Source organism: Schistocerca nitens, chromosome 5, assembly GCF_023898315.1.
Source record: "Schistocerca nitens isolate TAMUIC-IGC-003100 chromosome 5, iqSchNite1.1, whole genome shotgun sequence".
In the NCBI taxonomy this organism is placed as follows: Eukaryota; Metazoa; Arthropoda; class Insecta; order Orthoptera; family Acrididae; genus Schistocerca; species Schistocerca nitens.
In genome coordinates this window covers 793855994-793882457 of record NC_064618.1, presented here as the reverse complement: position 1 = coordinate 793882457, position 26464 = coordinate 793855994, and the positions used below count along the sequence as shown (strand labels likewise).

At 42.5% G+C, this 26464-nt stretch overlaps 1 protein-coding gene across 1 annotated transcript in view; it reads left to right on the top strand.

The window, feature by feature from the left end:
* The window catches only part of LOC126260723 (Down syndrome cell adhesion molecule-like protein Dscam2), a 329702-nt gene that overhangs the window by 63382 nt on the left and 239856 nt on the right, over positions 1–26464 (top strand). The window contains exons 5-7 of the mRNA XM_049958060.1: positions 10272–10556; positions 10728–11012; positions 11708–11827. Of these exons, the coding sequence (XP_049814017.1) occupies positions 10272–10556; positions 10728–11012; positions 11708–11827 (690 nt within the window). The remainder of the gene's footprint in view (positions 1–10271; positions 10557–10727; positions 11013–11707; positions 11828–26464) is intronic.

Here is a 26464-nt window from a genome sequence, read left to right as displayed (position 1 = left end):
TCTGAGTTAGACACAAGGACACCATTCTTGGAACACCGAATCCGGAAGAGCCCAGGCTGGAGGAGGTGAAGTTCCCTGGACGGTGGCTGGCTGCTCGTAGTGGCTGCAGTTCAGTATCCTCCACACTGAACTGCTGCCCAAAACCACGTGTTCCAGATCCCAGTGACGGCTCTGCTTCGGCACTGCTTGCAGTGGCTCAGTGAACGAAACTGGCAGAGAGCGGCCGGGTGCCGTCATAAATACACACCCGGCGGGATTATGTCTGCTTGGTGCTTGGGGTGGAACGTGATTCGCGGAGGCAAAGCAGTGCCTCCGATTGTGACGCTGTTGTCGAGAATGCGCACGCTGCTGGTCTCGAGGCTGGCGCCGAATGTTTTCATGGTGCAGGCTGCAGATCCACTTTAAAGAAAGACCGTTGTGTTTTGGACACCATCCAGCTAGTTCAGGGCCGGCCAAACGCTGCACAGTGTGCAGGCGTGCGGAGGTGCTGCACATGTGCGCACGTGTGCGACAGCGACATCTGTTATTAGACATGTGTCCTAAATGAACGGCGGCGGCTTCACTTCCCTCTGTATGTGGTACAAGCAAGAGCGCAACATACCCAGTCTCGTTTACCCCTGGTAACCGTAACCTTAACAGAGAAGTACTGAGAAATGGCAGGTACTGTGAAGAAGCAAAGGACGGGAGATCTATGTTCTCAGTCGTTTAAAAATGACTGGGAACTGCAATTCTTTTTTGTAGCCGTTGGTGAAAACTCACAGCGTTTGCTATGCCGCCGAATAATAGGCGGCCGGCGTAAGTTTTCAATTGGAAGACACTACAATACATATCACAAAGACGAGTGCAGTGTACTCAAGAGTGAAGAACAGCAAGCAAAATTAAATGTCCTTAAGAAAATGGATGTGACACATCAACTCGATTATCATTTCTCATGACCAGTGATAAACGTGTTTGGATTTATTCCTTTCATAATTAAAAATTATTGTTTACTAACTGTGCATTAGTGCCTCATTCTGCTCCATGTTACATTATTATCAGGAAAGTTAGTCATTAAACCGATTGTTCCAATGTATACTTACATGTACGGTTTTTTTTAATGTGTGAAGGGCTACGCTCAGCTGAAGTCGATAAAACGTAACATTCATCTAATAGTCGGTTATTATGCAGATTTCAGACGGAGCTGATGAAAGATGTAGCAATAATGGTATTGAAATAACAGGTGATCATCGAGAGGTCTGCGGTTATCATTCTGTTCAGAGGTCAGTGAGACAGAAATTATGTGGGTGTAACTGAGGGCACCGAGAATTAGTTATAGGAAACCTTGCATTAGTTTAATGTTATTTGAAATCATGAATAAGGTTCGTTGGAAGTCGCTAAGTGCACTCTTTCTTAAATACTAGATCAAAAACATTACTCGTATTTACGTGCCGTCAGTCAAGCTGCCTTAATAAACACCCACGGTTGTTAACTGTATTACTTGTCTTACTGGGTTAAACTGTTAACATAAAAGTAGACGTCTCAATGAGTAGACAGTGACAGTATTTTAAATGTTTAATACGCGAAATACCTTCTCATGGTTGGCTTACAAGCTGTGGAAAGAGCACTAGAATGCCCCGGTACAGAGTATCCCAGCAAGTGGATAAAGCGACATCTGTGCGTAGAAACCTGCACTACATGAACGCTGACGGCTGCGGCGTGCACGCTGTGACCCGGAAGTTGTACATGTGCAGGAGCACCGCACGCGTGCAGAATTTCTGGCCGGCCCTGAGCTAGTTGATACGCCGTGCCTGTCGTGCTGCTGCTGTCACGAGCTGCCAAGGCAGCGTCTCCTGCGGAGTCGTAGAACGCGGAGCTTGCAGACCATACCTGTAATGCGCGTAGCAGTAATCGCAGGCGAAGGTCTCGGATACATCAGCTGTAGTCGCATTCCACGATCACACCGGCCATACCTCGTGTATATCATCCTTAAGGAGAACGTATCAACCGAATGGAATGACTGTCGTATCTGCAGATGTGGACACGAATGAACATCCTTGTGACCAGTTGCAGTGCCTTGCCCCAGTCTCACACACTGAACGGCCTCTGCAAGGCAGCCGTCGAAAACTGAGGAAAGCTTGAGCAGCAACATCTCGGTCACACCGAGGAGGATCCAAGTATGTAACAATGCGCGAGATGGAGCAATACTATATTGAAAGTTACCCAACAGCATATTTCGACCTCACATTCGTGCGAAAATTTTGTCTTTACTTCGCAGTAAAATATATTTTTTTTATTTAATAAACCTTTCTCTTAAATCCCATGTGAGGTCACCCCGTAAACACACAGGGTGTCCTGGGAGGAATGGTCTACATCTACATCTACATGGTTACTCTGAAATTCACACTTAAGTGCCTGACAGAGGGTCATCGAACCATTTTCATACTACTTCTCTACCATTCCACTCTCGAATGGCGTGTGGGAAAAAGGAGCACCTAAATCTTATGATGATCATTTCTTCCTACGTAGGTGGGTGACAACAAAATATTTTCGCATTCGGAAGAGAAAGTTGGTGATCGAAATTTCGTAAATAAATCTCGCCGCAAAGAAAACCGCCTTTGTTTCAGTGACTGCCACCCCAACTCGCGTATCGGATCAGTGACACTCTCACCCCTATTGCGTGATAACACGAAATGAGCTGCCCTTCTTAGCACTTTTTCGATGTCCTCTGTCAATCCTACCTGGTAAGGATCCATTTTCTAAGTGTTCTGCCAACAAAGCGCAGTCTTTGTTCCACCTTCCCCACAATATTATCTGTGTGGTCTTTCCAAGTTGCTCGTAATTGTAATTCCTAGGTATTTAGTCGAATTGACAGCCCTTAGATTGCGATTTCGTATAACCAAAATTTATCGGATTTCTTTTAGTACCCATGTGGATGACCTCGCACTTTCTTTGTTTAGTGACGATTGACACTTTTCGCACCATACAGAAATTCTCTCTAGATCGGTTTGTAATTGGAATTGATCGTCTGATGATTTTATTAGACGGTAAATTACAGCGTCATCTGCAAACAACCTAAGGGGGCTGCTCAGATTATTACCTAGATCATTTATGTAAATCAGGAACAGCAGAGGGCCTATGACACTACCTTGCGGAACGCCAGATATCACTTCTGTTCTACTCGATGCTTTACCGTCTGTCACTACGAACTGTGACCTCTCTGAGAGGAAATCACGAATCCAGTCACACAATTGAGACGATACTCCATATGCAAGCAATTTTATTAATAGTCAGATTGTGAGGAACGGTATCAAAAGCCTTCTGGAAATCTAGGTATGTGGAATCGAGCTAAGATTCCTTGTCGACAGCACTCATTACTTCATGGGAATAAAGAGCTAGCTGTGTTGCACAAGAAGGATATTTTCTGAATCCGTATTGGTTATGTATTAATAAGTCATTTTTTTCAAGGTGATTCATAATGCTCGAGTATAGTATATGCTCCAAACTCCTACTGCAAATTGAGGTCAGCGATATGGCTCTGTAATTCAATGGGTTGCTCCTATTTCATTTCTTGAATATTAGTGTGACCTGTGCTACTTTCCAGTCTTTAGGAACAGATCTTTCGTCAAGTGAGCGGTGTTCATGGATATGACAGGAACGATCATTCGAAGCAAAAAATTCTAGTAAACACCGGCTCTAAAAACGATACGTTAAGAGCTATGAGCACTTCCTCATCTTCCAGACTGTGATAAAAATCTCTTCTTCTGCAAACTCTTTGCTTTCATATTTTGTGAGGTGGGAGTATGAACCAAAACAAGAAAAAAAGGACCAGTAAGCATGGGCTCTAAGATTCATGCCGTAAGAGCAAAGAGCACCTGTTCATCTTCCTATTGTGGAACACATCTCTTCTACTGAACAAATGCTCATAAGCCTTCAGGTATGAATTTTAGAGCCCATGTTTACTGGACTTTTGCTGCGACTGATCGTTCCTGTCATATCCCTAAATATTGACCATTCCTCCTGCCTATGTGGCAGGCGAGTGAGTTATAACCCTACTTACTTTCGTTGATACCCAAATAGACTGCCAGGGAAAGCACCCTAAAATGCACTTGTATTACAGACTCGAACATTAGAGGTCTGAGACATCTGCCAGCATGTTGGTAACCACTAAATGCGCTTATGACGCGCTCTCTCCATTACACAAGTGATTAGTGGATAACAAGCTCTTTAACAGGGACCGACTTTGTTGCAGATTCCAAGGAATCACAGGATTGAAAGTTTCAAAAAGGACCTGAGTTCAACTGGAAACGCGGTGGCGTCGTAACGTAGGGCAGTAAATACACTTTCCCAAACATATTTGTGACCGGCAGACCAATAAGAGAGAGCCAAATCCACAAAAATAATGCCAATCACATACTTTCCCCCACACAGTTTTATAAGCCATAGTAAGGCTGGAACAGACAGACAGATCAAAGGTACCTCTTACATTACGCGGTATACCTGTCACACATAACTGCACACAACATAATTTTTCTTACCTGGTCAAAAGACAATTGCAATTTACCAAGCTCAAATAAAACTAATAATTTAAGTACTGGTGATACTTCGAGTAAACGCGACCATTCGGTCTTTAGCGGTTCAGCAAATTATTGTCAAAACGAAACAGACACAGAGCATTAGCGCGTTGAAGACTTAATTGTGGGTCCGCACGTTTCTGTAATGTTTAGTCATCTTTAACCCATGTGAATAGCGTTACATAATTGTGTGGGACGCTGTGAAGCCACGTGATGTCAAATTAGCACGCTAATAACGTTGCTTCTCTATGCTGTTGGTGGCACAATCTCCAGAAAATGCCCATCGGTCGCACACACGACGTCTTCTGCCTGATTCTCTGTCACAAAGCCTTCGGCGGTGAACTCCGCCATAACGCCATCTGCCTCTAAATGCAGAAGTTACTCCTACTTATCGTTTCCGATACGTTGTCGCAAGTCATAATCGCTAACTGTTTATGCTCCAAAAAATATACTTGGAACTTAATGGTATTCGGTCAAGAACATTGCAATTCCTCTGCTAATAGCGCGCTCAAAAAATACTAAAATCTAGCCTTATTAAGCAAAATGAACGATCCGATTCTTGTAGCCAATGGATCCACAGTTTTGCGGAAACGTCGATGCGCCAATGTTCTTTAAGCTTCAACATCGAAATTCCGCATTGCAACTGGAGCCACACCCATCACGGAAAGCAAAGTTCGCACCGGTGCTTCCAAGTTTGTATGATCAGTGACTTATTCTTGTACCTCTCCAGCAAGACATGACATAGTAACGGTCATGCGTCCTCTCAATACTTTGGTGACTATTCGGTCTTTTATACCGTTAAATTCAAATAAATCAACCAATAAAATTAATTCTTATTTATACTTCACTTTTATAATTTTATTTACCATTAGAGGTTTTATAAAAATGCAGTTTGACGGAACGAAACGTGGGCTCCAACCCAGTTCCAAGGTACACGTTGCTCCCTTTGAATCTAAGCCCACACATGTTTGGGGATATGAAGGCTGCGCAAAACTTTTTTGAGTAGTTCATTTAGAAACATTTTCAACTTTATGCTCGAGCTCATACAGGGTCAAAATTAAATATGAGGACAGACTTCGGGAGATGGTTTCTGACAGGGAAAGAAAAAAGAAAGTTTACGTCAACACATGAAGGGCTTATTTCAATAGTGGTACAAGTCCATTTTTGTTCATTCTGAGATACAGAGTCCTAAAGTTCAATGAGCGCTGAAAAATCTGCAGTACACATACCAGAAATATTCAAATATATGTACTTGAATATTTCTGGTACAAGTATATATACTTGAATATTTCTGGTACCTAAATTGCAGATTTTTCAGCGCTCATTTAACTTTAGGACTCTGCATCTCCGAGTGAACAAAAATGGACTTGTACCACCATTGAAATAAGCCCTTCGTATGTCTGGAAACGGACGATGACTCTGTAATAAAGCAGATAGTACTAGTTATTATGTGGACTTAACATAATATTTAATTAATGCATATTTGCCATCTTAAATGGCACTGATGAACAACATTATTATCTGTGTTACCGGTTGTGTGCTTTCAGTTAAGTCGAAGCAAAATGGTTCATTAGTGATTCCTGAAGCAAGCCGAGATGCTTTTCGTTTACAATAAAGCACGTGGAAACTGTCGAGAGGCCGCACGGATTTAGTGACCTGCTTACCGTAATAGACTTCACCATCTGATTCACAAAACCTTTGCAGCCATTTTTTGAAATTTGTGTGAGCATGGGTGCATTCAGCGAGATGAACAACTTACATGGTCGCGGCAAGTTCATACAGCAGCTCTGGAACGACAGGTTCTACACGATACTGGGGCCAACACAACAAGCTCCTCGCATGTCGCACGCCAGCATGGAGTTAGCCAAAGGATCGTGTTGTGTATCCTGCGTGAAAACATACACTCTTGCTATCAATGACAACCACTTCAGGGATTATCGATAGCAGATTTTTCTCCACGCTGTTTGTTTCGATCCTGGTTGTTGCAACAGAACATCACCATTATGGGCTTTCTGCCGTTGGTACTCTTCACCGATGAAGCGAACTTTGCTAGAGATGACATCACAAACCTACGCCGTTGTCATCTGCGGGCTGTGGAAACTCCTCGGGGAATGGTCGAATCGTCGTATCAGTGACGGTTAAGTATCAATGTTTGAGCAGGGATTATTGGCGACCTTGGATCAATTTTTTTGCCACAGTGCCTTAATGGACAGCCGTTTGTGGAGCTTCTGCATAAGTCTCTGCCTGTTTTACTGGCGACTGTGCCGTTAGCAATTCTGTAGGTAAAGTGGCTGGTGCATGGTGGAGTATTAGTCTACTTCCGTATCGTTATTCTTCAATGCCTTAGCATCTTCCCCAGGAGATGGATAAAACGAGAAGGCTGTTGTTCCTGATCGCCTCAGTCATCGGTCCTAAACCCCCTTGATTTTATCCGTGCGCGTACCTGAAATGTCTTGTGTAAGCTGTACCACTTATTGCAGACCCTCGAACATTGTGTCTGTGCAGCCTGTGACGCTATTTGGCTACAGGCTGGAATTTTCAAAAGAGTGATGCAGTCCATGATACGACCTGTCAATTGTCGCTTTGCATTCAGTAGCAAGCACTTTCAACATCTTTTGTAAGATGGAAAAATTAATACCATGTAATATGCAATGTAATGCACCCGTTACGAACTGCTTTATTGTAGACTCAGCATCCATTTGCTGACACGTGTTGTTATAAATCTTTTTGTTCGTTTTTCTGTCAGGAATCACGTGCTCAAGTTTGTCACATTACTTGATATTCGCCTGGAATATTGTTATTTATATCATAAATACACGGATAAATGTTTTACTCTTGTAGAAGTAAAGACTTCGTGCAGAAAAACTGAATAGTGATTTGGAAGTCCTATCAAAGAAAGAAAAAATAATTAAGTGCTATATCTAAGTCCAGTGACTGTGTCTGTTTCTTCCCACTACTGGAGTCATTAGTAAAAATATATCCAAGTTTTCAAACTAAGTGTTAGTAACCAATATTTACTGTTTGACCCCGAAATTACAGTTTTTAAGGAGAAATAATTTATATAATGATAATCTACATTTTTTTCATGTCTCTTTTCGTCGTCAATAAATGAACCTTATATTCTGTTATGTCAGTGTAATAATAAATAACCAATTTCAATCTGTTTCAGCTGACTTGAAACACGAGGCACTCTTCATAGTAAGGATAAATGTAAATTTATTTGTACTGTTTGTGCAAAAAGCATTGTCCGTCAAGGAATAGCTGTGTATTATTACAATTTCTCTAAAATATATGTGGTGTAAGAGTTTAGTGTTGACATTATTGAATTTCCGTATGCATATTTTCATCTGCGCACTTTCTCTTTGGCGACTTCAGACTACGGAGGAGTGAAGAAAGTACGGAGTACAGTGTACTGCAGTTGAGGATTAAGGCGGAGGAGACAATAACCTCCACCTCCCTTTTGCTTTGCTACGAACAAGAGAATTGAGGCATTCATCGTGTTGTGCACCTGTAATGGTGCCCACTATGGCTCAGTAACTGCTCCATCACTAGTTCTGGCGCAGGCTACTTGGAAACAACTTTTTTTTTAATAAAAGTGGTTTATTCTTGTTGACTTTAGTGTGTTGAATCCTAACATGATAACAAAAAAGGCGTATCAGCCTCCAGTACTTTACAATTAACATTCAATTTCTTTTTTTATAATTACATTTTTAGAGATTTTGATCATGTAATACATATATTTCGTATATTGTTTGAGTGAATAACCAAATGGTGTTGAAATTTCGCAGTATGTTTTGCTCTGGTGAGTATGTGATGTAGTAGTAGCTACTACAGTAAGCTCCATGATTCTTTTTTTTCTTTTGCGTAAGAACCTCATGGATTCGGAAAATGTCTGTTATTGTCTCAACATGTTAAACTAAGCCATACGAAATAGTTTGTGATACCTTTCCACAAAAATGAAGAAAGCTTCAGATGTCTCCTCGAGACGTTTCCTCATCTACCAGAAACGAAATTTAAAGAATTCCTGTTTGTTGGACTTGACATTGGAAAACTGACGTGAGATTCCATCTTTTGAGTATGAAAAAACTGGGAGAGTGGATTTGGCATCATTCAAGGAGATTGTTACTAAGTTTTCAGCCAACAAAATGGACCCGCAATGGTTTGCTTTTGCAGACGAACATGGAGTTTGATGAGCCTCAAGATTCAATTTTTTAACAGCTACCTTGATTTATTTTCCGTGAAACAGGATCAGGGCCGCTGAAATCCTAGTATAATGTGAGATTGCTTTTAGTTGCTTCACACAACGTACATCGGAAAGAAAGTTATATTAGGTGCTTTAAGGAAAAAAGGGAAAGGAAACGTAAAGCTAAGGTCACAAAATTTACTTGTATTAGCGAAGCATATTCATGTTTATACTTCAAGTAAACCTCTGTTCGTAACGAAAAATTAAATTATTTCTCATACTGGTTACATGTATTTTGCTAATTTTGTAGTTCATAAAAAGGTCACATTGTGACAAAATTGTACATGGTAGAAGAAAACTAAGGTCTAATATGGATACAGCGCCCAAAAACCATGGGATTAAACCATTACCTAATAAAAAGTAATCAAAAAATGTTTCCGTTGAGCTGTGCATTTAAGATCAGCGCTTCGCATTTAGTGTACGGTCCGGTTCCAGACCTTCCTACCAAAGAGAAGTCCACTACCTAAGCCTCAGTAGCCATTGGTGCTAACAAGGGAACCTCCCCATCGGACCCCCTCAGATTTAGTTATAAGTTGGCACAGTGGATAGGCCTTGAAATACTGAACACAGATCAATCGAGAAAACAGGAAGAAGTTTTGTAGAACTATGAAAAAAATAAGGAAAATATACAAACTGAGTAGTCCTGTTGAACATAGGAAACATCAAGGATAGTGTGAACCCAGGAGCGCCGTGGTCCCGTGGTTAGCATGAGCAGCTGCGGTCTTGGTTCAAGTCTTCCCTCGAGTGGAAAGTTTAATTTTTTATTTTCAGACAATTATTATCTGTCCGTCCGTCCGTCAAATGTTTTCGGTTCCCATTGGAGAGGCACGTCCTTTCGTCTACTAATCGCACGGTTTTGCGGTGCGGTGGCAAAACACAGACACTAAACTTATTAGAGTGAACAGAGATGTCAATGAACGAACGGACAGATCATAACTTTGCGAAAATAAAGAAAGTAAACTTTTCACTCGTGGGAAGACCTGAACCAAGGACCTCTCGTTCCGCAGTTGCTCACGCTAACCACGGGACCATGGCGCCCCTGGGCTCACACTATCCTTGATGTTGCTATGTTCAACATGGACTACTCAGTTTGGATATTTTGCTTATTTTTTTCATAGTTCCACACAACTTCTTCCTGTTTTCTCGACTGATCTGTGTTCAGTTTTTCAAGGCCTATCCACTGTGCCAACTTATAACTGAATCTGAGAGGGGTGCGATGGGGAGGTTCCCTTGTAGGCACTAAACTAAGGAGACAGTCGCCATTGTTTGATGGTACAATATAGGTCTGTTAGATCACAAAAGATCACGGATCCTGGAAAAATAAACATTACAAACCGAAAGTGTTCCAAACTGGCAACTACGGACGTGAAGCGCGAAGGAAAGTGCGCAGATGGTGCTACGCCTTGGCGGACACTGCCACCTGACTCCACACGTACGGGACAGACGTTGAGAGGTGTTGTTTTTCTTGTGAATTGCAGTTCCTCCCAAACTTAGCCCATTTACCTCTGACAGAACGCAGCACGTGGGCGAGCGGGCCAGCTTGACGTGCTCTGTGACGCGCGGAGACCTCCCGTTGACCATCAGCTGGTTCAAGGACGGCCGCTCGGCGGACTCCATGCCGCGGGTCTCCGTGACCCGCGTCGATCAGTTCAATAGTATTCTCTTGATCGAAAGTTTGTCTCCAGATCACAACGGCAACTATTCTTGTGTGGCGCGCAACCAGGCGGCCGAGGTATCTCGCACGCAGCAGCTCATGGTCAATGGTAAACAACCATCTCTCATGTCGCCGCAGCCGACTTTATTATTATTATTATTATCACTACTACTCTTTTTTTCTCCGAAGGAAACTTTTTTTAATTTTCTAAAAAGAATTTTTTTCTATTTCTTCTTTTTCTGCTCTCATGTTTTTATTCTTCTCTCTTTAATTCTTCCAGTTCCTCCTATAATTGAGCCTTTTTCCTTCCAAGACGGGCTTTCCGAGGGCATGCGTACCCGCACAGTGTGTGGCGTGAGCCGGGGGGACTCCCCGCTCTCCATCACGTGGCTCAAAGATGGCGGCACGCTCTCCTCTCAGCTGGGAGTGAACGTGTCAGCCCTTGATCTTTATTCTAGCCTCCTCAGCATTTCTAGCCTCTCTTCCACACACTCTGGCGATTACACGTGCGTAGCCTCCAACCCGGCAGCCGAGGTTAGGTACACGGCCAAGCTACAGGTCAAAGGTAACCGCTTTTTTTGTCTTCTGCCGTTTTCTGCCTCTACTACTACTACTACTACTTCTTTCTCTATTTGCGTTTGTCTCCTGCTTCCCAAGTACGTTTCTTTCTTTTATTGTGTTTTACTAGTCAGAAACCGCCACGTCTTTACATTTCGGTTGCTTTGGCACATGGGAATGCACCGGTGACTGGAATCCCAGGTTTGTTTCACAAAGGTAACAGTTGATGCACCTTTTGAGTTGTTTCTTTCTCAGTAGCTAGTGACTTTTTTTCTAACTATTTTTTATCGCATGCAACTATATCTCTTTATTTCTTCAACATTTCTACATATATTTTCTTATTATTCACCCAATTATTCCCGATAGCCAATTTCACTACAAATGTTTTGCTCACATTTGTTCCTTTTTAGCAACCCTCACCGTGTAAATAAGCTTTTGCAGCATTTTTATCACCACGTAAAGTAGTCCTGACACCCACAGTAGTTTCACTTTAACAAATGTGCTTATATTTCGACTTTTCTGTTCAGAGACGAATAACTTGCAAGAAATTCACTGTTCTTTTTATCGAGTTACTAAAACTTTTGCAAGACTGTTCAAAGTGTCATAATGACTGAGTTAAACATCTTTGGTGTTACGTTAGTAGCTGATATAACGCCACCGGCGCAAGTTTCGTCGACGCTGACGTGTGTGTTGTGTGTCCAGTGCCACCTCGCTGGACTGTGGAGCCCTCGGACGCCAGCGTGGAGCGCAACCGCCACGTAACGCTGCACTGCCAGGCCCAGGGGGTGCCGCAACCCACCGTCATCTGGAAGAAAGCAACAGGTAGTGCCCCAGTGCCGCCCGCCTACTTGGGATGCGCCATCAGGGCGCCGAGGAGAGAACAACTTTAGCTGCGGCGGGCGCATCCCATTAAAAAGATATCTCCTTTTCGTGCAACGCTTAGCATCAAACGAACTACTTGCTTCCGGAATGAATTTTTCACTCTGCAGCGGTGGGTGCTCTGATGCGACACTTCCTGGCAGATTAAAACTGCTTGCTGGAGCAGTTCTGGAATTCGGAAGCTCTATCTTTCGCAAATGCTCTACTCAAGCGCGAGTCGTGTCCAGTCCTCACAGCTTTAGTTTCACCACTATCTGATCTCCTACCTTCCAAACGCCAGAGGACTGGAAAGCACACTACTGACCATTAAAATTGCTACACCAAGAATAACTGCACATGATAAACGGGTTTTCATTGGACAAATATATTATACTAGAACTAACATGTGATTACATTTTCACACAACTTGGGTGCATAGGTCCTGAGAAATCAGTACCCAGAACAAACTCCTCTGGCCGTAATAACGGCCTTGGTACGCCTGGGCATTGAGTCAAACAGAGCTTGGGCGGCGTGTACAGGTACAGCTGCCCATGCAGCTTCAACACGATACCACAGTTCATCAAGAGTAGTGACTGGCGTATTGTGACTGGCCAGTGGGTCGGCCACCATTGACCAGACGTTTTCAGTCGGTGAGAGATCTGGAGAATGTGCTGGCCAGGGCAGCAGTCGAACATTTTCTGTATCCAGAAAGGCCGGTACAGGACCTGCAACAGGCGGTCGTGCATTATCCTGCTGAAATGTAGGGTTTCGCAGGAATGGAACGAAGGGTAGAGCCACGGGTCGTAACAAATCTGAAATGTAACGTCCACTGTTCAAAGTGCCGTCAATGCGAACAAGAGGTGACCGAGACGTGTAACCAATGGCACCCATACCATCACCCGGGTGATACGCCAGTATGGCGATGACGAATACACGCTTCCAATGTGCGTTCACCGCGATGTCGCCAAACACGGATGCGACCATCATGATGCCGTAAACAGAACCTGGATTCATCCCAAAAAATGACGATTTGCCGTTCGTGCGCCCAGTTTCGTCATTGAGTACACCATCGCAGGCGCTCCTGTCTCTGATGCAGCGTCAAGGTTAACCGCAGCCATGGTCTCCGACCTGATAGTCCATGCTACTGCAAACGTCGTCGAAATGTTCGTGCAGATGGTTGTTGTCTCTCAAACGTCCCCATCTGTTTACTCAGGGATCGAGACGTGGCTGCACGATCCGTTACAGCCATGCGGCTAAGATGCCTGTCATCTCAACTGCTAGTGTTACGAGGCCGTTGGGATCCAGCACGGCGTTCCGTATTACCCTCCTGAACCCACCGATTCCATATTCTGCTAACAGTCATTGGATTTCGACCAACGCGAGCAGCAATGTCACGATACGATAAACTGCAATCGCGATAGGCTACAATCCGACCTTTATCTACGTCGGAAACGTGATGGTACGCATTTCTCCTCCTTACACGAGGCATCACAACAACGTTTCACCAGGCAACGCCTGTCAACTGTTGTTTGTATATGAGAAGTCTGTTGGAAACTTCCCTCGTGTCAGCACGTTGTAGGTGCTCTGAAAAGCTAATCATTTGCGCATCACAGCATCTTCTTCCTGTCGGTTAAATTTCGCGTCTGTAGCACATCTTCGTGGTGTAGCAATTTTAATGGCCAGTAGTGTAGTAGATGAAGTATTGGCGGAAGTAAAGCTGTGAGGACGGGTCGTGGCTCACCCTTGAGTGCCTCAGTGGTGCCGGCGCGGTACCTCAGCGCGATCGGTCAGAGGGCTGGCCACTCTCTCTAATAATACACCAAGTGTGCGTCGTTGAGACTTCGAGAGGCGTTGTGAGACGACTGCAAAGAACCGATCTCCCCGAAAAAGAACCGTGAGGAAGAAACCGTCAGAAAGAAAGAAAGAAAGAAATTTTTAAAAAATGCTAGAGCACTTACCCGCGAAACGCGAATGCCCCGGGTTTGAGTCCCGGTCCGGCACACTGTTTTAACCTGCCAGGAAGTTTCAACTACTTGCTTGCACAACACAGCCTAATTGTGAGACAACTTTTTAAATGAAAGTGGCTTATTCTTGTTGATTTTAGTGAGCTGGATACTTAGATAATAACCACTACTTTATCTGACAAGGGGATCCTCCATACTGTAAATCATGGATTTTGATGGGCTTCAAATATATTGTAGAGGCACTTGTCCTGAGTACCTGGCTATCCGGTTTTTTGGCGACGGGCCTTGGTTTTTGAGAAAATCGATTTTGAAGTTCAATGCGCGGTTTGTATACGCGTAACATTACATATATTCCGATTAAATCAATGTAGCGTAGCGGTAAAGGTTCAAGGCTACCGCGCTGGAGGTACCGTGTTCGAATCCTGTTCCCATATGTTTTTTAAGTATGCAAGCACTGTCCGGAAAATTTGGTCCTAACGTTCAAAAACGAGTAGACGAATTAACTGGGAAATACAGAAATGTAGTCGTGTCCTGCACGAAATCCGGGAAGTTCACGAAACTGGTGTACGAAGAATTTTTGCGTTCTGTAATTCTTCCGTACGTGGGATAGAAAATTTTTTTGTACATTATCGATTCGTGGGGAGGGCAAACCGATTCAACTTTATACGATCATCTATTCACTGACGAAAGGAAAGCGAGCACCACCACCCTAAAAGTGGTCCCACCAATGTGCACTCCTTATTGCCAGCCCTCCAATGTTTATTTTTACCGACAGGTGAAAATCTTCACGAAAATTGTTCAGAATGCTCCCGACTTGATGAAATACAGTAGACAGATCGCTTCTAGGGAAGATTCGATATAATTACATTCGCTGATCCTACATCAATTCAGCGCACCTAATTTTGAAAGCATAATTAGATACACATGGTTCGCATCGAAATTAGCGGTTGAAAGTGAAATCTTTTTGAATGCAAAAGAATTGTGCTTCCCAGTATCGCGCTCATGAAGAAACCGTGCTTTCATAAAACGCGCGTGGTGCTGCGAAAATTTGTGCTTCGGTTGTATCTATGATAAGTATCACCCACGATATTCTTCTGGCACATCAAACATTGTGGACGATGAAAAATAAGATTTTGCATTATTTTATGACAGAAAAATTAATAACTGAATATATCTTGTGAGTGTGGGGTTTGCTATTCTGTCATTCTGCGCAACGGATTAATCTGAGATATACCCTTTACCCTGTGGCTCCTGCAAGATGCAATTTCCACCCCCACACTACTACAGAAGTCAAACAGACACTCCTAACGTTCTAAAGAGAAATGCCTGAAAAACTTTCAGCAATAAATATCTTCTGGAGTCGCCGCTGTAAGGAAATGACACAAAAATTCACAAAAATTTTTACGTAACTCGTTGGATACTTGGGTACTGGAGTAGTGCTAGTTAGTGTAAGAAAAACATGAAACTAACGAAAATTATTATTTATTTTGCAAAACTTCTGAGAAATCACAATGGCACGTTTAGTTATGAATTGAACAAGTTATATCCTGGTTCTTTTCGGGATGTGAAGTTACCTCTCAAGGATAGGATTCGCTAATGAAATTTCTATACAAAGTTTAAGATTGTTATTGACTTGGCAGAATGGCTGAGAGCTGCGCCTACTCAACTTGAATAATTATCTGTTAGAATGTTGCTAGGTACAGTCGAGGCTGTCGCGTGTGAAATGCAGTGAAGTGCACTGTTGTGGAGGAAATATGGGGCTCGCAAGAGCTGTAGCACACAATACCGTAAGCTGCGATGACTGCTGTCTGCGCCACTCGCTGCTGACAAATAAGATAACTCTGGTTCTATCTGGATTGACCTTCACCAATCAAACTCTCCCTACGCCTGGATGAAGTCAAGGACTCCTATTCGCCCCTAGTCTAACTATTGGTGTGGTACACCAGTCAGATAACCAGTCCACCACGATGCCACTCAAAAATTCGCTCTCAGGCGTTTAACTATAACTCTGTCCATTCACACTGCACAATAAGTGTTGCGGCCAACACAGTGAACAACGCTTAATTGCAAGGACTCAATATAGAGTCGCACTTCGATTCGCTCTTGACAGAGGTGCTCTCCCAGTGAAGTACTGAGGAGAGACTTGTTCCTCACTCTTTGAGTACACGTACGAGCGCGCACGCTCTCGTTATGTGTTCTCGCTCCAAGAGCGACAACAGAACGGCTCCTCTCCATGCCAGACGTGAAGGGGTGTATCTTTCGGTCTCTTCCATTACTCCTTCAGCTCAAGGCGTCAGAAATATCGTCTGCCAATCACCATTGCTCTTCTAAAACGGGAGAATGACGTTTCGTTGAAGGCGACCAATCTGGAAATCTGTAGCATTGGCGTTTGGCATTTGCTGTCTCCCTGTGAAAATCTCTGAAACTGCGTGCTATGTGTAAAGAATGCATAGGCTGGCCGCACCCACACAATGAAGCGAAATTTGCTTTTAAGCCGAACACGGGGTCGTTCCCCCTTTTCAATCAGGCCAACGCTGTCTGCTCTACGGGCGGTCACCGGCTGACATAGATAGGCTGAGTCGTCCTCTGAAGGGACCGGCCCCCTGGTGTGCGGTTTGCGTCTCCCGAACTAAAAGCAAGCCCCTGCGACCGTCGTGTCTTGAATGTGTGTGTGTACGCCAGCCTCGAGTATTTCAACCACGGTGCGCTTACTTGTTATTTGCATATCGTTTACATGAATTCATACAACACTGACTTTATCTTACCGAGTTTGGGTTCGAATGAAGCGTCTTGATGTGCATAATATGATTGTGGGGGCGGAATATGTAAGCAATGAAGGTCAGGAGACCACGACGTCTTACAATATTTATAATTTCGCGCACCATTTACTGTGCTGATATTCTTTGAAATAAAATTGAAGAATTCGGTCGTTTTTGGAAAAAAAAAGTACACGAAGAGGATTTGAACACAGCACCTCCAGCATGGTGGACGTGAACCTTTATGGCTGCGCTACGCTGCCTTGCTCGAAATACAACTAATGTTACGGGTATACATATCGCGCAATGAACTTCAAAATCGATTTTCTCAAAAACCAAGGCCCGTCGCTAAGAAACCGGATAGCCAGATACTCAGGGTAAGTGCCTCTATAACATATTTGAAGCGCATCAAAATCCGTGATTTACAGTATGGAGGGTCCCCTTATGAGACACAGAACGCTTTCTGATAGACAGTAGGTTGCCGAAGTAGACTATTGCTCATTATAGCTCCAAGACCTGGAAAGATAGCAATTAACAACTTTTTACTTGTAGCGCGTATACAGTAGTAGGAAGTACGTATGAGTAAGTTTGTAGGTGATGTGGGGTAGCGAGGTGGGTGGTGAGAGAGGGAGGGGTGGAGCGGGAGGGTGGATGCAGGCAGGGTGCGAAATTTACTACATTGGGCTGCCAACTATGTCAGCAATAACGAACGTAACAGGGCTGGGCATAGGGTCGTTTTGAGTCTGATTCACAGATAAGGCAACTTTAGGCGATCAAACAATTTGTCAGAAACTTCAGATGTTTGTCAAGTTATGTGGCAATGTGCGCCTCGAGAAAATTTGTAGGTGGACAATTTAACGTACAGGTTTGAACGCTTAAGAATGAGTTTGTCGTACGGTACACTTATGCTTGCCTTAGTGTTATCGATGAGATCTAGTAACTGAAGCATATTTCGAATTTAGCGTCTTGCATTGCTTCCTCGTACATCGCCCACTAGTGTCAAAATGCTTCGTGGCATGATAACCACAGCGTGACAACTGCTCGAAAGTGAGATGACATTAAACAAACTTGGTTGCTGCGATTCTCGTTTGTTTGACAAACACGTGGACAGCGAACAGTGAATTTGACAAACAAATTCGATGGTTTACAGGGCCCTTTGCTTGTACGTCATTCCATGTTGATTCAACTTTGTATCAGAGTTCATCGACTGTAGTGTGTGATGAGTGGTGGGGCGCTAGTCTCTCGGCAATGCCTGTCTGGATGTTTTCGGTGGGTGAGGGATCTGGAGAACGTGTTGGTTAGGATAACAGTCAAACTCCCTCAGTATAGGTCAGGATAGTTCGGGCAATAGTGATCTTCCCGACGACGGACCGTTAAACCTTAATTGTTCTGCCTTCCTACTATACATTCCTGTCAGTCGAACGTTCCGATTCATTTTTGCTGTTAAGCTAGGTTTATCAACGAACACATATTTATTTTCCCAATAACCCTATTGTTATACGAATTTTTTGACTTGGAATAGACTGTAGAGTTCATTATACGGCTTGTTTCAACTGTTTTATATGTTTAATAAGTGCACCAATGTGGTATAGGTTTGACAATAACAACCTACCACATTAAAAGAATGGATCCAGGCAGACTTACAAAACAAATATTCGATTTCATTAACAACAGGAGCAAAGCGAAAACGGACACGACGGAATTAGCGATATCAAAGCTGATCTGAAATCGGTGGGAATTACTCCAGAAGATGTCCAAAACCGCGAAATCTTCAGTCCAAAATTCACAAATGGCAAGTTTACCAAGAAGTAAACCATGGTCTGAAGAGAGAATGGAAGCCCACAGGAAGAGAATGAAAGAAACATGGCAAAATAACGAAGGCAAATTCCCACCTGTAAATACTTTTCATAGTCCTAAAGGGTTATTAGTAAATAATATCAAAATTTAAAAAATTATCTACTGGTGATAACTTATTTTCAATATTCTTGTGTGATTTGTCACAATCAGACTACTGGAAGTTAATTCGTGCTTGTTTTCTATTTCCCACCAACATATATTCATTTACTATTGCGTAATACCTGAATATCTAAAACCATCAAAACACGATTCAGGCTACAGTATACAAATAACAATACCATTACCGTCATAATTACACATAGCTAATTCACCAGTAAGAGTTTTCCATTATATTTCATATATATTCACTTGAGATATGTTCGTATTCACTCTGCAGTTTACAGAAATACATCGGAAAGTGAAAACTAACACTGTGCAGGCTTAGAGTAGCAATATCTCTAGAGCAGCATAGGCTACAGCGCTTGTATTCAACATCAATCTGAGATCGTAACGCCATTCCACTATACCGTGATCGAAACCTTCGTATTACACGTTCCTGCCCCGTTTTTGCGTACTTCTTTACCTGTAGCTGCAATGGTTAATTACAGTGGCTGCCTTAGATGCAAGAGAAATTAGTGAGCAATTCTGAACCGTTGCACCGTACCAAAGTCAGGTGGGCTAGAACGCAAAAATCCGCTTTGAATATCTGAACGTTCACTCCTTAGATATCGCTAGTTTGTCAGAGTAGCAAAGTGGGCTACATGCCATGGTGGATCCAGCAGCTGTACACCTATAAATCTAGTCATACATTGCTTTTCTCTGGAGCTTTGTGGAGCTTTGACGCTTGTATATTGTCATCTTCCATGCAGAGGAGGATATATTTCTAGGCTGTCACTAATTTTCACATTCCCAGCTCATCTCCTGCAGGTTATAGTTACTATGCGTTTGATCTTCTAATGCGAGTTAAGAAATGCGTTATTGTAATGAGTGTGTCTACGAAAGGCACTGTCGTTAATTTCGATACGTGCCGCACGCATTTCTCCTCTGTAAATGCATTATAAAAAAAGAAAGACGAAGCAGTAGACGAAGATGAGATGATAGATACGATACCACAAGAAGAATTTAACAGGACAACCAAAGATCTCAGTCGAAACCTGACGCATACGACATTTACACAGGGTGTTACAAAAAGGTACGGCCAAACTTTCAGGAAACATTCCTCACACACAAATAAAGAAAAGATGTTATGTGGACATGTGTCCGGAAACGCTTAATTTCCATGTTAGAGCTCATTTTAGTTTCTTCCACCTACGCTCAATGGAGCACGTTATCATGATTTCATACGGGATACTCTACCTGTGCTGCTAGAACATGTGCCTTTACAAGTACGACACAACATGTGGTTCATACACGATAGAGCTCCTGCACATTTCAGTCGAAGTGTTCGTACGCTTCTCAACAACAGATTCGGTGACCTATGGATTGGTAGAGGCGGACCAATTTCATGGCCTCCACGCTCTCCTGACCTCAACCCTCTTGACTTTCATTTATGGGGGCATTTGAAAGCTCTTGTCTACGCAACCCCGGTACCAAATGTAGAGACTCTTCGTGCTCGTATTGTGGACGGCTCTGATACAATACGCCGTTCTCCAGGGCTGCATCAGTGCATCAGGGATTCCATGCGACGGAGGGTGGATGCATGTATCCTCGCTAACGGAGGACATTTCGAACACTTCCTGTAACAAAGTGTTTGAAGTCACGCTAGTACGTTCTGTTGCTGTTTCCATTCCATGATTAATGTGATTTGAAGAGAAGTAATAAAATGAGCTCTAACACGGAAAGTAAGCGTTTCCGGACACATGTCCACATAACATATTTTCTTTCTTTGTGCGTGAGGAATGTTTCCTGTAAGTTTGGCCGTACCTTTTTGTAACACCCTGTATAAGAATTATTAAGATCCGTTGCAGGACCATCTAATGACAAAACTATTTCATCTGGCTTGTAAAATATATAAGACAGGCATAATACCCTTAGGTTTCAAGAAGAATATAATACGGCTAATTCCAATTCCAAAGAAGGCAGATGCTGACAGGTGTGAAAATGACCAAACTATCAGTTTAATAAGTCATGGTTTCAAAACACTGTCACGAACTATATATAGAAGTTTGGAAAAACTAGTAGAAGCCGAACTGGAGGAAGATTAGATTTCGGAGAAATTTAGGAACACGTGAGGTAACGCTGACTCTACGACTTATCTTACAAGATAAGACTATAAAAAGGCAAAGCTGATTATATTAAGCTTTTTTTATGATTTTAGAGAAAGCTTTCGACTAAGTTGACTGGAATACATTCTTTCAGATTCTGAAGATAGCAAGGATAAAATGCAGGGAGTGAAAAGTTACCTACACAGATCAGATCGCAGTTGTGAGACTCGAGGAAAATGCAGGGGAAATAGTAATTCAGAAGTGAGTGAGACAGGCTTCTAGCCTATCCTCGATGTTATTCAATCTGTACATAAAGCAGTCGGTAAAGGAAATCAAATATAAATTCGGAAAAGGAATTAAAGTTCAGGAAGAAGATTCAAAGCTTTGACGTTTGCTGATAACATTGTAATTCTCTCAGAGACGGCAAAGGACTTACAAAATCAGTTGAATGGAATGGGCAGAGTCTTGAAAAGAAGTTGAAGGATGAACATCAACAAAAGTAACACGGGTATAATGGATTGTAATCTAATTAAAAGAGGCGACGCCCAGGGAATTATGTTGGGAAACGAGAGACTAATATTAACAAATGAATTTTGTTATCTGGGCAGCAAAATGACTAATGATCACCGAGCGAAGTGGCGCAGCGGTTAGCATGCGGGAGGAAGATGGTTCAAACCCGCGACCGGCCGTTCTGATTTTTTTCCGAGATTTCCCTAAATCGCTTCAGGCAATGCCGGGATGGTTTCTTCGAAAGGGCACAGCTAACTTCCTACCCGATCCTTCCCTAATTCGATGGGACCGATGACCTCGCTGTTTGGTCCCCTATCCCGGATCAACCAACCAACCAACTAGTAAAAACGCACACCAGTAAAAAACATTTCTGAAAAAGAGAAGTTTATTACTATCGAATATAAACTTAAAAGTTAGGAACTCTTTTCAAGAGGTGTTTGTCTGTAATGTAGCCTTGTACGAGGTGAAACGTGGATGATAAATCGTTCATACAACAAGGGAATAGAAGCTTTTCAGATATGATGCTACAGGAGAATGCTGAAGATTAGATGGGTAGATCAAATAACGAATGAGGGATTAATGATTCGAAGTGGGGAGAAAATAAATTTTATTGTATAGTTTGGCTGACAGAAAGGGTCAGTTGATAGCACACGTCCTGTAGCATGAAGGAGTCGTTAATTTGTTAATGTAGGAAAGTGTCGTGGTTAAGAACTATAGAGTGTAACCACGGCTTGAATGCAATAAGCAGGTTCAAATGAGCATAAACAACAGTAATTATACAGAGATGAAGAGAGTTGTTCATGATATCTTGTACATTTGGTGCTCTGCAGCTTCGAGAAATTGCAAAAATCTCATATTAATAACTGTGTATTTGCACTTGAGCACGATAGACTAGCTTGGAGAGCTGCATCAAACCAGTCTCCTGGCTTAACTCAGCTACAACAAATTCACTGTGTACTACCACTGTCTAATTTTCTTCACGCATTCGTCTATGGGTATACTGGATAATTCGTCGAAGTGGATAATGTTGTTTTAGTTGCAGCTACTTCTAAAATTCACAAGACATCCCAATCAGGCTTGCCAGGCAACTCGGTTTTGGTGGGACTGTACTAATTTTCCTATTAAAATTCTAACTCCTGATTAAATCTTATCGAGACACGTAAAAACCCCGTTTACACCAAAACGTATAATATTTCATATGATATTGTCTGTACACTATCCGAGTGTCTAAATTAAGAGGCAGTCTAGTAAAACTCTTAGCCTTACTTCCTCTTTTTCACACCGATAGCGCTGCTGTACAAGGACACGCGAAACAATGTTACTTTTATTTCGAAATTTGGCGCAAGTAAAGGCACTCGACTAGTTTGTTATCTACAAGAATCAGCGCCGGTCGACGCCCCAACTGCTTGTACAAAATTTGTAGAGAGGGTCTCTTATTATTAGTAGCGAGAACAACCGATTTCCATGCTCAATGAATTTATGTTTATTTTTAAAGGTATTGCCAAGAGCTCAAGGAACAGCAATTAACGTATGAGTGAGGGCAGGAAAAAAGAAAGAGGTGTAGGACAAATGATATGTCGCTTGTGTGAAAAATATTTTCGAACCGGCCCTGATATGAATGCAGAAGTCCGCAAAACGAAAAAAAAAAATCGTTAATGCTGTTCGTAACGTCGAACAGAGCTATGGACCATATAAATTAATATGCAGATGAACCACAACTTCACCGACAAACTTTCAGTGGTGTTAGTGTGAACCAAAACAAGACAAATATGTCTAGTAAACATGACCTCTAAAATGTATGCCTTAAGAGCTATGAACACTTGTTCAGTAGAAGAGATGCGTTCCACAGCAGTGACGATCAACAAGTCTTAAGATATGCATTTTAAAAGCCATTTTTACTACATATATTTTTCTTGTTTTAGTCCACACTACCACCTCTGAAAGTTTGTCGGTGGAGTTCTGGTTGATGCTCTATACACGAAAACTGAAACCTGAGAAATGACATTCTCGGTGCTATCGTCGTACTAGAAGAAGATCTCCATCACTCAGCCATAATTGTATTCTACAGAGGTTTCTTAAGACTTCTAAACTTTTTTTAAACTTCACCACTTTGTTTCTGTAATCATGGTCAACAACTTGCCCGCAGTCCGTTTTTTATTATGATCTATGTAAACGTTACTTTGCACATACCGTAACTCGGGTCGTAGATGAATCATACTTATGAAATTCATAGTTTTCTCACTGCTCACGTAAACCGCAATAAAATGTTAACATGAACGTTTGCTTTTTATTTCAAACTACCTTAATTAATAATTTCAGCCCTTCCATCAAAGAGTTGCAAACGTCTGCCACCAAGGGGCATCGTTACGAGACGTGCGTTTTGAAGAGGTACATCAAACTTGTGTGTGAATCACCTGAGTCCAAAAAACTAAGCGTTATCCCCCAGGTTGTAAACTGGTAAACAGTCTTTTATATTGGTACTGATCTTACCTACTCTTGGGCAAACTGCTTTCGCGATATATTCAAAACTGTGTCCGCCCGAATAGCTGGGTGGTCAGCGTGACGGATTGTCGTCCTACGGGCCCGGGTTCGGTTCCCGGCTTGTTCGGAGATTTTCTCCGCTCAGGAGCTGGGTGTTGTGCTGTCTTCATCATCATTTCATCCCCATCCGGTGCGCAGGTCGCCCAATGTGGCGTCGAATGTAATAAGACCTGCACCACGGCGGCCGGACCTGCCCTGCAAGGGGCCTCCCGGTCAATGATGCCAAACGCTCATTCAAAACTGTGATCCAACATCTGCTTTTATTTTACCAGTGCATTGATCACTACTGACGTGTGTAGTAAACACAAATTCAGTTTCATGAGTTTTTATCCCATCCGTCACAAACCGATGATATACGTGACAAAGATTGATAGATGCTCACATCATTCTTATTCCTTTTATTAATGTTTACTACTGCTGTGTTTTCAGCATATGTGAGATCTTGAAGATGCCTTAAGGTCGAAACTGTGATAGTGCGTATTGTAATAATGGTAATTACCGGAGTACCCAAAGTAAGGGCGATAGGAACGTTAATGTTACATAAATGATCTAGTAGAAAGCGTCGAAAGCTCTTTAAGACTGTTCGCACATGATTCGATTGTCTGTAACAAAATAGCAACGCCAGAAGACAGTATCGGTTTGCAGACTAACCAACAGAGGATTGATGAATGGTGCAGTCTCTCTCAGTTGATCTTGAACGTAAATGATTGTAACATATTGTACATACACAGGGAAACAAACCCACTCTTGTACAACTGCAATATTGATGACAAATTGCTGAAAACTGACGTCAAGTGGAATGACAACATAAAACAAATAGTAGGAAAAGCAGATGCCAGACTGAGATTCAAAGGAAGAATCTTAAGGAAAGGTAACTCATTCGCGAAAGAAGTGGCTTACGAGGCGCTCGTTCGAACGATTCTTGAATATTGTTCATCAATCTGGGATCCTTACGAGGCAGGACTGATAGAAGAGGCAGAGAAGATGCTACAAGGAAGCGTTCTGCATCAGAGACAGCTTTGCTACTGAAATTTCTAGAGAGTACCTACCGAGGAAATGCTGACAATATATTATTTCCTCCCACATACATTTCGCGAAATGATCTCGACGAGAAAATTCGAGACATTAGAGTTAATACAGAAGCTTATTGATAATCATTATTACCACACTGGTTGATTCGGAAGAGGGGACCAAACAATGAGGTCATTGGTCTCATCGGATTACCGGAAGGAGTGGGAAGGAAGCCGGCCGTGCCCTTTCATAGGAACCATCCAGGCATTTGCCTGAAGCGAGTTGGGAAAAATCACAGAAAACCTAAATCAGGGTGGCCGGACGCGGGTTTGAACCGTCGTCCTTCCGAATGCGAGTCCAGTGTACCGTCATACACCGTCAGGTGGCTTACAAAGTACTGATATACATGTAGATGTAGAATAAATACTACAGTCGATGGCGGAAATTAAAGTCGTTTAAAAAATTCTAGAAGAGGTAAGAATCCTGCACCATTTCACGAGGTAAAGTTTTGGAAGCATTTCGCTTACTTGAAACAGAATGATTTCTTTTTTTCTCGGTAACTGTTTTGCTTGTGGACTACAAAAGCGGGAAAGTCGCCTCACACACTTCTCGTAGCTTGCTTTTCGCCATGTCATGACAATACTACGGCCTATGTAAATCTAAATATTGCTAGCCCGGAACGTATTGTTGCAAACATCGCAAGGCAACAGTGTCAATAACTATTGACGAAAATGTGACTGAAATTCGTGTACCGGCAAAATGCAATTTCTAAGTAACTTGCGAACGTCGTCCAATGAAATGCCAATGCTGAAAAAGAAACACAGTAAGTTGAAATCGTAATCTTAGTTTAATAATGAAAGGTGTAAGGTTTGCTCGTGATTTAACAAGGGTGATTTAATGCTCTCCAGACTCAACTGCGGAAGGGATTAAGTGAACTTAGCAAGGCACCTACTTGTACACAACTCAACAACATCACCAGTTTTTGTGTCGACGAAGCCTCTGTAAATTGGGGAGATAATAGAAGTGTATACTTCTGATTACGCAAAGAAAATTCTAACTTTATTGCTGCACCATGGAACTGAATAACACTACAAAGCACGCAGTGCTCTTCGAATTGATGAGCAAACCTTCACTATTAAAATATACATTGAATTTTATCGATCTACTAAAAAGGTGGCTTAAGAAAAATAGACTTTTTGCTTGGCTGGACGTTGAATGACAAGAGGTTTCAAGGCATGTACGAACCCAGTGGCTATGTCTCATACGTCACGGGACGAATAATGTAAAATTTTGAATCAAGCAAATCCTCACTAGTTAAAACTTCCGGGCTGAGAGGCCGTGGTCGATTTGTGAAACTACTTCTTCCTGACGTTTCGTTGCCAACTTCGGGCAACATCTTTCGAGGTGAGTCAAGATGTGTGAAACTTCTTCTTCCCGACGTTTCGTTGCTAACTGCGAGCAGCATCTTCCGACACAAATATTTACGCTCGCAGAAGGACCGCACTCCGACGACACTCGGCGACTTTTTGAAGATACGCTATCTTTGTCATAGTTCGGCTTTATCACGTACATTGTTATTTTGTGCTGCCCAAAGCCAAAAAACAAATAAATAAAAAAATGTTATTTTGCATCGATGAATACATGAGTCCACTGAGATGATGCGCTTGGCGCAAACTTATTTGACATTATGTACCACTTTATAACACATCTGATACAAAGAGAAGACCGGTTTTATGATCCTGTGACATCCTCGGTCGTCCCGAGAACAGTAAGTGGCGA